Here is an 11,495-nt window from a genome sequence, read left to right on the forward strand (position 1 = left end):
GCATCAAGAACAAAATGAAAGGAAGTGATGTATACTGAAATGGTTTTCACTTTGAGAAATCACGCTGAATAGCAAAAGGAACGTGGTATTAATTTAACATCTTCAGATCCCTTTGTTCAGGCTTTAGGGAAGGAAAATAAAGAGAAAATGATTAAATGTTGTTGTTCTATGTGTAGCACGGGACACATCTGCTCTAAGCATTTAGATTGTCAAGAAAAAGAAGGTTTATATGCAGTTGCAAAGCCTAATGCACAGTGGACTAAAAAGGCCAGCTCCCAGTGCTCCCAGTCTCCTCCCGTGCATTCCCGGTGCCTCTGGGAGGCCTCCAGGAGCAGGGAGGGGCCGCTGGGTGTGCCCATTTCCCCCCATGCCGCCCAAGGAGCTGCTTCCTAGTCGGGGCATTTTCACTTTCAGTTTTCAAGGCATTTACAGGAAGTCGGTGTAAAACCGAGAAAGGAGCTGCTGGGGGAGGAGGCAGGAGCCCTGGGGGTGAGAAGGGGAGCAGGCGGGGACGGAGAGGGGTCGAGCGGGCGAGGAAGAGCGTGACGAGCCCCCCGGTGCTCACACCCCCACGGCGGAGCTGCTTCTTCCCAGCCTTGTTCCAGGTAGGTGACAGCCCCTTGCTCCTGTATTTCCCCACGGCTTGCTCCTTCTGCTCCCGAAAGTAATGTTTCTGAGCCCAAAAGCTCCCGAATTGGAGTTTCTGCACCCCTAACAATCCAGTATTGCTTGTTTTGATCTCAGAAGCTGCATACATGTTTGTTTTGTTTTTTTTTTTTCTGAGCCAAAACCATCCCTAAATGGTTTGGAAGGCTGTGCCTGGGTGTTGGTGGAATGCAGTGGGAGGGCAGAGGCTCTGCCAGGAGGGAGTGTCGGGGAGGATGAGGATGGGAGGTTTGAAGAGCATCTGGGGTACATGGAGATCCTCCACAAGATGGGCAAAGGTTGACTTGCGTGAGTGAGCAGTGGAGGGGTCAGAAAGCGGGGACACTGTCTTGGCAGTCTAGAAACTGCTTGATCATCAGGGAGAGTTGGCAGAAGAGCTCTGGGAGCAATTTGGAGGAGTCTGCAGGCCAGTGAGCAGGTTCCCATGGGGAATGGCAACTGCCCTGGCATACATGGCCAGGCAGAGGGTTTGCCCCCTCTGCCCAGCACGTCCACAGCACACCTGCCCAGTGACACGGGCACTGTGGCAGTCAGGAACCACTGCACTGGTGGCTAACTGAGGGGGGAATCCTCCAGCTGTCCTTCAGGTGTTGGTGAGATTTCCTTAAGAATATCAGTGTCTGCAACAACAAAACCAACAACAGAAGTGTGACACTGCCCAAACAGAAATATCTGCAGCGGAGCAATCTGCACCTGCAGTCGCCCATCTAGGCAAGGCCAATGGAATCCCTATTGGCAATGTACAGCAGTGACACCCCCTCCTCACAAGACTTCATGGGCAGTGACTGTCCCTCTGTGCTGGGCACTGCTGAGGCCCTCAAGTGCTGTGTCCAGTTCTCCCAGGGAGAATTTAATGGGAAAAGGACGCTGCTCCCGGAACCATCCTGGGGCCTTCACAGGCCTTTGCTGAGGCTTGAAGGATCCCTGCTGCCCTCCAGAGTCCCCAGGGCTTTCAGTGCCTTTGCCTCTTTGAGGCCCAGCTGTGCTGCAGAGGGTCAGGGTCCAGTCAAGAAGGATTGGAGGAAGACCGTAAAGTTAACATTTCATGGAATTCCCATTCAAAGTCCATTGTCTCTTCCTGCTCACAGTCTGCAGATACGAATCCAGTACCTAATTCATTCCTACAAAGAGAAAAAATTGTCAATTCAGGCCTTACATACTTATTTAATTTTTTTTTTCTATCTGATAGCAAAAATTGCTGCTGTGACTCTTGCTGCACATTAACTGGGAGGAAAGTAAAAAGTAAGTAGCATATTGATATAGGCACAGCCATGATTATAGGGTGCCATGATTTCCTTGTGGGCAATTGTTTGTTTCTTTGACGTTAGCTGATTAGATAAATTTTAAATCTGAAAATACAATGAAATATTGTTTTGTAGAGTATAACTTAGTAATATAAATATAAAAATTAAAACAATACCTCATCTTAGCACCCCAACGAAAGCATAATGATATTTCACCACCACTCATACAGTCCTCCTGGATTTCACTCAGATACTGGTATTAATGCCAATGCATAATTCAAAATGTCTAATTGATTGAGCCTCTCTTGGCAGACCAGACTCTGTTGGCTTCTGGCTAACAAAGGCATCACTGGCAATGCAGAAGAGAGATTTTCTTCTCCTTTTTTTTTTTTTTTTTTTTTTTTTCCTGGCTGTACTTTTTCTTTCTCCTCCCTTCCCCCCCTGCTCCTCCTGTTTGTTTTCTTTTTCCTTCTCCTCCCCTTTCCTCCTTTTGCCCCGCCCTTTTCTTTTTTCCTTCAAAGCTTCAGCTTTGGCTCAGGATTAAACATCTGGCCCTGCATAAGATAATTTTCTTGTCTAAACCAGTTGTCAGGGCTCCTTCTAAATGTGTGAGAGAGACAGAGAGAACCATTTTTCTCTGAGAGAAGTGAAGAATTTGTGAGAAGCAGGGTGACCCATTTCTGGAAGCATAACCATCTTTCCCTGGGTGATGATCTGAGGTACACGTCTGTGTTCATAATAGCAGAGACACATTCATGACAGCTCCACGTGCACATCATCTATTCATTGTTGCTGTTTAAGAAGCCATCACTCTATTGCTCTGCTTTCAGGAGGAAGAACCCTCAACTATTGAGTGTTTTATGCCATTTATATTCTTTCCCTCCTTTCAGACCATAGCAAAATAGGGAAAGGTAGTGGGAGGAAATAGAGCAGGGTTCAGTCCTGGGCTTGGACCCGTGCAACAGCCATGGGCCCTGGGCCAGTGGCTTCTCTTGGGTCCCTGCTGGCATTTCTCTATTTACAGTCCTCAGCGGAGCTCTTTTCCTCACCAGGGTCTATACTCCCTTTCAACACCAGGAAAGCTTTCTCAACATGTAGCAGCTTTTGGCAAAAGGGTTCCTTAATTCAGTCCAGGTCCACTTTCGTCTGTGGAACATGGCCCTGGGCAAAGAAAACAGAAAGTCACAAGGAGCAGACAGCACAGGGAAATGGAGGGCAGGAAAGAGAGGGAGAGCAGAGCATGGCAGTGAGCTGTGCCCTGAGCAGACCCTTCCTCACTCCTGAGCAGTCCCTGTTTCTGCCATCACCTTACCATTGTCCTCTGATGGCTGTGGTCAGAAGGGACAGGCGGCTTTGTTGGAAGGGTCAGCAAGGCCATGCTTTCTGCAGCCAGCCGTGCAGAAGAGGATATTAAGGAACCTTCCCAGTCTGACCATTCCCAAGGGTCTCTGGCCATCACACTCCAGCCACCAGAGATGTTCAGTGCTGGGAGCCCCTCCACAGCTCCAGTGCCCCAATGGGCCCTGCTGGACTCCTCACATCCCCCACTCCCACTCAGCCCCTGTGTCATCCCTGCTTCCAGACCAGGTTTCCCACAGCAGAGTCTCAGATGTCTGATTCCATAAAGCCATTTGTTCCCCGTGCAGTAACACAGGAACAGCCTGAGCTGTTCCTCCAACAAAGGAACCCCTAAGTTTTATCTCCTCACAGTCCTCATGCCCAAGGCTCAAGTGTGGGTCTTCCTCCCAAGCCCTCGGCTCCTGCTGGGTCTCTCAGTGTCCCTTCCCCAGCTGTGCCACCACTCTTGGTGCCCTTTGTTCTGCTTTGTTGGCAGTTCAAGGGCTCTTGTCTCAGGCTCCCACCTGGTGCTCAACTTGCATCTGGCACTGTAGCTGCCCCCAGCCACCTGCACCAGGTGTGTTCACAACCAGGAGGAGAGGGGAGTGGGAGTGAGGTGGCTTCAGTTTTCTCTTTGTTACTCAGTTTGCTGCTCTACTGGGAATTGCAGAGAAAGCAAAGCAATCGTTCCAAAGTCGAGTCTGGCTTGCCCATGATGGCAACTGGTGAAGGGATGTCCTGGGCTCTGTGTGAGCTCCTGAGTCATATTTTTTCCTCCTGTCTAGTTGAGGAGGGGAAGTGAGCTAAGTTTGGTTGGCATCTGCAGCCAGCCATGTCACTTGTCCTTTCTCCATAGATTCCTTTATAGCTGGTCAGGATAACCTCCAGGATTTGAGTCTGAAGGAATGAAAAACGGTCCCTTACCTCGGTGGAAAATTGTGGGTGGGGTTGAAGACCATATTCTGCACTCTGCAAAAGCAGAAAATCTTAATTTTCCCCAAGGGAGATGATGTACATGTCTGTGAGAATTCTCAGAGCTCCAGAGCAGACAAGATTTAAGGTTAGGGACCAGGTGGGAGTACAGCAGAACATCTTATCAACTGCATTATCTTCTCTAGTCCTGTGACCACCACAGAGACTTTGCCCCTCTTTTCCCTTGCATTGCAGAGTGAACCTTGAGAAAAGGACACAGGAGACAAGAAACAAGGACATGGCTGAACCGAGTAAAACCTTAAGTAAGTAACATAAGTATTACTTCTGTTTAGACAGTGGTGGAAGGGAAAATAAGTAATTTAAAAAACCCTGAGTGGATCAGAGGTTTGAGTAGTATAAGGGGCATATGTGTCCCAAAGAAGCTCTTCAATGCATTTTTTAAATCCTTATGGAAATATTGTAGTGAAGATTTCTCTTTTTAGTTTTTCTGCTCATGTGAGCCCAATGGCCACAAAAAAAAAAAAAAAAAAAAAAAAAAAGTTCATGGCAGCATGTTCAAGGAGGCCAGTTTGAGTCTGCAAGTAAGTGTGGACTCATGGATCCCATTCCTCTCCTCTGTGGCCACCATCCTTGTGAACCTTCGGGAAGGGATGCGTTATCCCTGAGAGAAGTGACGCCAGTGGAGGTCTCTGCCCTGAGGACATTGCCTGCAGAACCCCTTCCAGAGCACAGCAGAAGTCCTGGCCTTTGGGGAGGGATCAGTTTGGTCAGAGGGGTGACCTTTGACCAGAGGCACGTCCTACTCTAGCTGGGGGTGTTGCTGAGCAAGACTTTGAGGGGTCAGGCTGAAACGAATGTGCTAAGGGTCAGTGAAGGGTCCTGGGAGGTCCCTCTCCACGCCCGGAGTTAGGCAGAAGAGCCTCACCCTCTTGTGGGTGGCTGTGCTCTGGTGGGACTGAGGCACCTGTGAGGTGCCTGAGTGCTGTGGCAGCTGAGGCAGCTTCCTGGCCCAGGAGAGCCTCAGTGGGCCCCAAGGGTCAGAAACCCTCCAGCACTGCTGTGAGGCTCCTGGTCCACAGGACCTCGTGGTTCCTGGGTTGGCTGTGGGATGTGTTCTGCTCCAGAACCTGCTCAGTGCCGTCCTGAAGTTCCTTGGGGAAAGGCCCTTGTTAAATATCCTGTTTTCCTTTTGATTTTATTTTTATATGTACCTGCTCTCCAGTAACAACGGCTGCTGTGCTTCTGTCTGAAAACATCATAGAATGGGCATTCAGCAGATATCGTAAGTGTGTTGGATCGCATTCCTCTTGTCTGTGGCCATCCTTGGGAACCCTTGGGATGGGATGTGTTATCCCTGAGAGAAGTGAAGCCAGTGGATGTCTCTCCCCCAAGGACATTGCCTGCAGAACCCCTTCCAGAGCACAGAAGGGCTGGTCTTCGGGGAGGGATCAGTTTGGTCAGAGGGGTGACCTTTGACCAGAGACACGTCCTACTCTGGCTGAGGGTGTTCCCTGCAATTGGTAATGCTTTTGAAGACATAGCACATCCCTTCTGGGATTTCCTTTCCTTTCCTTCCTAAAGGAGGAATCTCATCCTGAGCTTAGCTACAGGGACAAAGGCAGAAGCCTCTCTGTGCAGGTGAGTGCCAGTCCTTGCCCACACTCTCTGGAAACTAAACCCTGCCAAGCAAGAAGGAGATCCAGAGCTCTGTTGTGCATGAGGACCCAGTGCAGTCAAATCAAACAATCCCTCCTGTCCATAAATTCCCATTTCCAAAGGCCAGTCCTTTGTTACAATGCCCATCCCCATGGAGATGCCCAGGACCCCAGGATCCCAGGGTGTAGAGATGTCCCAGCAGTGGGCTTTTCCCAGCACAGACCCGGACAGCCTGGAGGAGAGAAAACAAAACCCCAACCTGTAGGAAGACCCAAGAAGAGACCCTCAAGAAGAGAGTTCGAAACAGAGGACTTGGTCATCCCCTGTAGGATGGATGGTCTCCCCTTCAAGCAAGCAATGTCAGTTTCCCACTGACACCAATCTTTTTCTACAGGAAGGAGAAAGAATGAGAAGACCAAAAAAGACATGGAGTGTAAGATGGATGTAGACTTCCAGGAGCTCAAGAAAAAAATGGAAGCCTTGCATGAATCGTTCACAGAATTGCAGGACACCAAACAGTCTGAGCTTGAAGGCCTCAGAACACACCTAGAGAACAACAAAGGTGAGCAGGGCCCTTGCCAAGCAGATGTTTCTCTCTGAAGGCAGAAGCTGCTCTACAGGCCGAGCACCCTGTGAGCTCACCCTGCTCAGCTCCTCAGAGGGGATGGGGAGGGACAGTCCTTCCTCAGGGAGCAGCTTCTGTGATCCATGGCACCAAAACACCTCCATGCTGAAGTGTTCTCTGCAGGTGCAGGTGGTCCAAGTCCCTCTTCTGTCCGTCACCTTTGCAGAGGGTGTGTGCTGGGAGTTCTTACATTGCCTCATACTTGTTAAGGTTCCCCCTGTGAAGTCCTGTTCCCATCTCCCTCCCTTTCCCCACTGCCCCTCTCCAGCTCTCCCACTGCTGGTGCCATGCTGGGGCACATGTGAGACCAGCCTTGTTTCCCTGTGGATGATCAGCAGGGAGAGGAGCTTCCCTGAGCAGAGCCTGGACGTGTCTGTGAGCACAGGGCCTGTGGAGAGCAGCTCTGCCTGCAGGAGCTGGTGCTGGGAAGGGGAAGGAGTCAGCTGGGGCACAGACACCAGTGTGGCCTGGCTGGCCCCAGGCTGTGCCCCTGGGCCTGGCTCAGGGAGGACACAAAGTGTGTTGGGAATGGCCTCGTGCCCTCCGGGCAGGGAAAGGTGAGAAACGATCGGCCTTCCCTGACCATGGGTCCTGTTCTTGTTGTGGCTTCAGCCAGCAAACCACAGCAAGGAGCAGCTCAGAGGAGTCCAGGGAAAGCCCTGGAATTCCTGCGGGCTCAAGCCACTGTGGGCTTAGAATTATACCTGTGACCCACTTTTCAGAGCTGGACCTCTATTTATTGGGCTATAGAAAGCACAAATGAAAGGTTGAAAATGGGTTGAAAACTTGGTCTGGGTTTCTTGTCCCCTCCCTGCTAAAATCCATGGTTAAAGAGAAAACCATTCCCAGATGCTGCCTTCATGGCCAAACGGAATTTCTGTGAGGTGAGGATTTCTAAGGGGGAATGAGGAATGAAAAAAACACACACAGGAGAGACCCTCTGTCAGGGAGGTTAAATCAGAGCCTTTGGGCATCCTTGTGTCAGATAGCTGATCTCCTGCTCAAGGAGGAAACAGCAGTGACCCAGTAACATCTTCCTTTCTTCACAGGAAACAAAGTGGAGGAAATTGTATGGTCCGTGAAATCCAGGCTGAAGAAATACCTCTGGCAGTTCTCACATGGAATTCGAACTCTGGAAGAAAATATAGAGGATTGGTCAGAGACCACAGAGTATGAGCTTCAGCGTCTTAGAGCAGAGTTGGAGAAGAACAAAGGTGAGCAGGGCCCTTGCCAAGCACACTTCCATCTCTTTGAAGGCAGAAGCTGCTCTACAGGCCAAGCACCCTGTGAGCTCACCCTGCTCAGCTCCTCAGAGGGGATGGGGAGGGACAGTCCTTCCTCAGGGAGCAGCTTCTGTGATCCATGGCACCAAAACACCTCCATGCTGAAGTGTTCTCTGCAGGTGCAGGTGGTCCAAGTCCCTCTTCTGTCCGTCACCTTTGCAGAGGGTGTGTGCTGGGAGTTCTCACATTGCCTCATACTTGTTAAGGTTCCCCCCTTGAAGTCCTGTTCCCATCTCCCTCCCTTTCCCCACTGCCCTTCTCCAGCTCTCCCACTGCTGGTGCCATGCTGGGGCACATGTGAGACCAGCCTTGTTTCCGTATGGATGATCAGCAGGGAGAGGAGCTTCCCTGAGCAGAGCCTGGACGTATCTGTGAGCACAGGGCCTGTGGAGAGCAGCTCTGCCTGCAGGAGCTGGTGCTGGGAAGGGGAAGGAGTCAGCTGGGGCACAGACACCAGTGTGGCCTGGCTGGCCCCAGGCTGTGCCCCTGGGCCTGGCTCAGGGAGGACACAAAGTGTGTTGGGAATGGCCTTGTGCCCTCCGGGCAGGGAAAGGTGAGAAACGATCGGCCTTCCCTGACCATGGGTCCTGTTCTTGTTGTGGCTTCAGCCAGCAAACCACGGCAAGGAGCAGCTCAGAGGAGTCCAGGGAAACCCCTGGAATTCCTGCGGGCTCAAGCCACTGTGGGCTTGGAATTATACCTGTGACCCACTTTTCAGAGCTGGACCTCTATTTATTGGGCTATAGAAAGCACAAATGAAAGGTTGAAAATGGGTTGAAAACTTGGTCTGGGTTTCTTGTCCCCTCCCTGCTAAAATCCGTGGTTAAAGAGAAAACCATTCCCAGATTCTGCCTTCATGGCCAAACGGAATTTCTGTGAGGTGAGGATTTCTAAGGGGGAATGAGGGATATAAAAACCCCAAACCATCAGGAGAGCCCTGAGGAGAGATCCTCTGTCAGGGATATTAAACCCTTGAGCATCCTTTTGTCAGATAGCTGTCTCCTGCTCAAGGAGGAAACAGCAGTGACTCAGTGATAGTGTTCTTTCTTCACAGAAGAGGAGGAAATTGTATGGTCCCTGAAATCCAGGCTGAAGAAATACCTCCGGCAGCTCTCACATGGAATTCAGACTCTGAAAGAAAATGTACAGGATTGGTCAGAGACCACAGAGTATGAGCTTCAGCGTCTCAGACCAGAGTTGGAGAAGAACAAAGGTGAGCAGGGCCCTTGCCAAGAAGATGTTTCTCTCTGAAGGCAGAAGCTGCTCTACAGGCTGAGCACCCTGTGAGCTCACCCTGCTCAACTCCTCAGAGGGGATGGGGAGGGACAGTCCTTCCTCAGGGAGCAGCTTCTGTGATCCATGGCACCAAAACACCTCCATGCTGAAGTGTTCTCTGCAGGTGCAGGTGGTCCAAGTCCCTCTTCTGTCCGTCACCTTTGCAGAGGGTGTGTGCTGGGAGTTCTCACATTGCCTCATACTTGTTAAGGTTCCCCCCTTGAAGTCCTGTTCCCATCTCCCTCCCTTTCCCCACTGCCCTTCTCCAGCTCTCCCACTGCTGGTGCCATGCTGGGGCACATGTGAGACCAGCCTTGTTTCCGTATGGATGATCAGCAGGGAGAGGAGCTTCCCTGAGCAGAGCCTGGACGTGTCTGTGAGCACAGGGCCTGTGGAGAGCAGCTCTGCCTGCAGGAGCTGGTGCTGGGAAGGGGAAGGAGTCAGCTGGGGCACAGACACCAGTGTGGCCTGGCTGGCCCCAGGCTGTGCCCCTGGGCCTGGCTCAGGGAGGACACAAAGTGTGTTGGGAATGGCCTCGTGCCCTCCGGGCAGGGAAAGGTGAGAAACGATCGGCCTTCCCTGACCATGGGTCCTGTTCTTGTTGTGGCTTCAGCCAGCAAACCACGGCAAGGAGCAGCTCAGAGGAGTCCAGGGAAAGCCCTGGAATTCCTGCGGGCTCAAGCCACTGTGGGCTTGGAATTATACCTGTGACCCACTTTTCAGAGCTGGACCTCTATTGGGCTATAGAAAGCACAAATGAAAGGTTGAAAATGGGTTGAAAACTTGGTCTGGGTTTCTTGTCCCCTCCCTGCTAAAATCTGTGGTTCAGTGGAAAACCATTCCCAGATTCTGCCTTCATGGCCAGATGGAATTTCTGTGAGGTGAGGATTTCTAAGGGGGAATGAGGAATGAAAAAACCACACACAGGAGAGCCCTGAGGAGAGACCCTCTGTCAGGGAGGTTAAATCAGAGCCTTTGGGCATCCTTGTGTCAGATAGCTGATCTCCTGCTCATGGAGGAATGATTAGTGACCCAGTGACATCATTCTTTCTTCACAGGAAAGAAGGAGGATGAAAGTTCAAATTTCTGCATGGAGACAAAAGTTCCGCAGCTCTCCTATAGAATTCAAACTCTGGATCCAGAATTACAGGAGAGGTGGGAGTTCCCAAATCATGAGCTTGAGTTTGTCACAGCAGGCCTGGAGAACAGCCACGGTGTGTGTCCTAGGGTGACTGTGTATCCCACAATCGTCTGTTAGGTGCAAAGGGGAGGGCAAGCGCGGTTTGTTTTTCCCCAGGAAAACTCTGCTCATCGGAGTGACCTTGAAGCGGGGGAGTTGGAACACTGCAAGACGAAAGAAGCTCTGTTGTTAGTTAGTTAGTTTAGTGCTAGCGTAGTTAGATGCTGTAGAATAGCTGAAGCTTTTTGCTTTTTTTTTTCCTTCTTTTTTCCTTTTTTTTTTTTCCTTCCTTTTTTTCTTTTTTGCCCTCTCCTCAGAACTTTTCCAACCTTTCCAGATTAAGGACCTGGGGGAAGCACCAGGGGCCTCCACAGGGGACCCACCCCACCAAGACCAGCCCTGCACATCTCCTTTTCTCCCAACGTCAGCGGAGACGGAGCGGTGGAGCACAGTGACGACCCTCAAGGAGACTTTCTTTAAGTTTGTTATCCCTCCGTAAGCGGCACGAAGCTCTTGTCATCGGGTATTGTGCTGGGAGTGCTTTGCCTGTTTAATAAACAGGTTTTTTCCACTTCTCTCTGAGGAAGTCTTTTCCTGAACCGGTTGGGGGAGGGGAGGGGGAGTTTCCTGGGGGCGTTTCTCCTAAAATCTGCCTGAAACCACCACAGCAGATCTCACTCAGCCAGGCAGGGTCCCAGCAGGCTGCTGTGGCCTCGCAGGTGTCTGGTTCAGTGTCTGCCGACTCCTGGGCTATGCAGACGCAGAGGGACCACCAGAGGGGACATGCACCGGGATTGTGTAGGGACCTCCGGCAGTGAGACTCCCAGAGGTGTCTTTGGGGTATAGGTCACCGTTTGTAAGTGAACAGGTTCTCAATTTCAATAGCAGTGTTCAGTATTGTTGGGGAGGATGAAGCCAGAAAGCCCTGTAAATATGATTGCTTAGACTCTGAGAATGTGAAAGCTGTAAATGAGATAGAATTGAAAGTAAGTTTTGATGTTTGAGATGTCCTATCTACTGGATGTTTGGGAAGACAGTTATGTGACCAGCTGAAGGTCACCTGCAGCCAGACCCAGGTCAAATGGAATGTTCTGTCTCACCCCAATGTGTGGTTCATCCCACACCTGTAACCCTCCCCTGAAGTATCAGGTATCTGTGACCCCATTGGCACAAGCCCTGTCCCAGCCCACCTTGAAGCCTCCTGATAAAGGGTCCCGAGGGGTCTGGACGCCCTCTTTGCCTGGCACCCTTCTCCAAGGACTTTCCTCTCTTGGAATTTCCTCTCCCTTCCCCCA

At 51.0% G+C, this 11,495-nt stretch overlaps 1 protein-coding gene across 2 annotated transcripts; it reads left to right on the forward strand.

Moving 5' to 3' along the window:
* The first annotated feature begins 467 nt into the window (after nt 1-467).
* On the forward strand, nt 468-10,724 carry LOC120747685 (uncharacterized). Of its 2 annotated transcripts, none has more exons than XM_058424325.1 (9): nt 468-605; nt 1,856-1,908; nt 4,416-4,483; nt 5,404-5,463; nt 6,232-6,399; nt 7,512-7,676; nt 8,800-8,958; nt 10,079-10,175; nt 10,538-10,724. In XM_058424325.1, the coding sequence occupies exons 3-9, from the start codon at nt 4,459-4,461 to the stop codon at nt 10,653-10,655; spliced, it is 792 nt and encodes a 263-aa protein (XP_058280308.1). In that variant the 5' UTR covers nt 468-605; nt 1,856-1,908; nt 4,416-4,458; the 3' UTR covers nt 10,656-10,724. The 2 variants fall into 2 exon arrangements, with proteins under 2 accessions (XP_058280308.1, XP_039909639.2); XM_040053705.2 differs by having other exon boundaries at nt 10,079-10,234; nt 10,538-10,666.
* The last annotated feature ends 771 nt before the right edge of the window (nt 10,725-11,495 follow it).

Source organism: Hirundo rustica, unplaced genomic scaffold (genome assembly GCF_015227805.2).
Source record: "Hirundo rustica isolate bHirRus1 unplaced genomic scaffold, bHirRus1.pri.v3 scaffold_160_arrow_ctg1, whole genome shotgun sequence".
Taxonomy (NCBI): domain Eukaryota; kingdom Metazoa; phylum Chordata; class Aves; order Passeriformes; family Hirundinidae; genus Hirundo; species Hirundo rustica.

Coding starts and splice junctions, on each gene's coding strand:
- LOC120747685 (XM_058424325.1), top strand. CDS start 4,459: ATGGCTGAACCGAGTAAAACCTTAA. Junction 4,484..5,403: donor TGAACCGAGTAAAACCTTAA/GTAAGTAACATA, acceptor CCTGCTCTCCAG/TAACAACGGCTGCTGTGCTT. Junction 10,176..10,537: donor GATCCAGAATTACAGGAGAG/GTGGGAGTTCCC, acceptor CAACCTTTCCAG/ATTAAGGACCTGGGGGAAGC.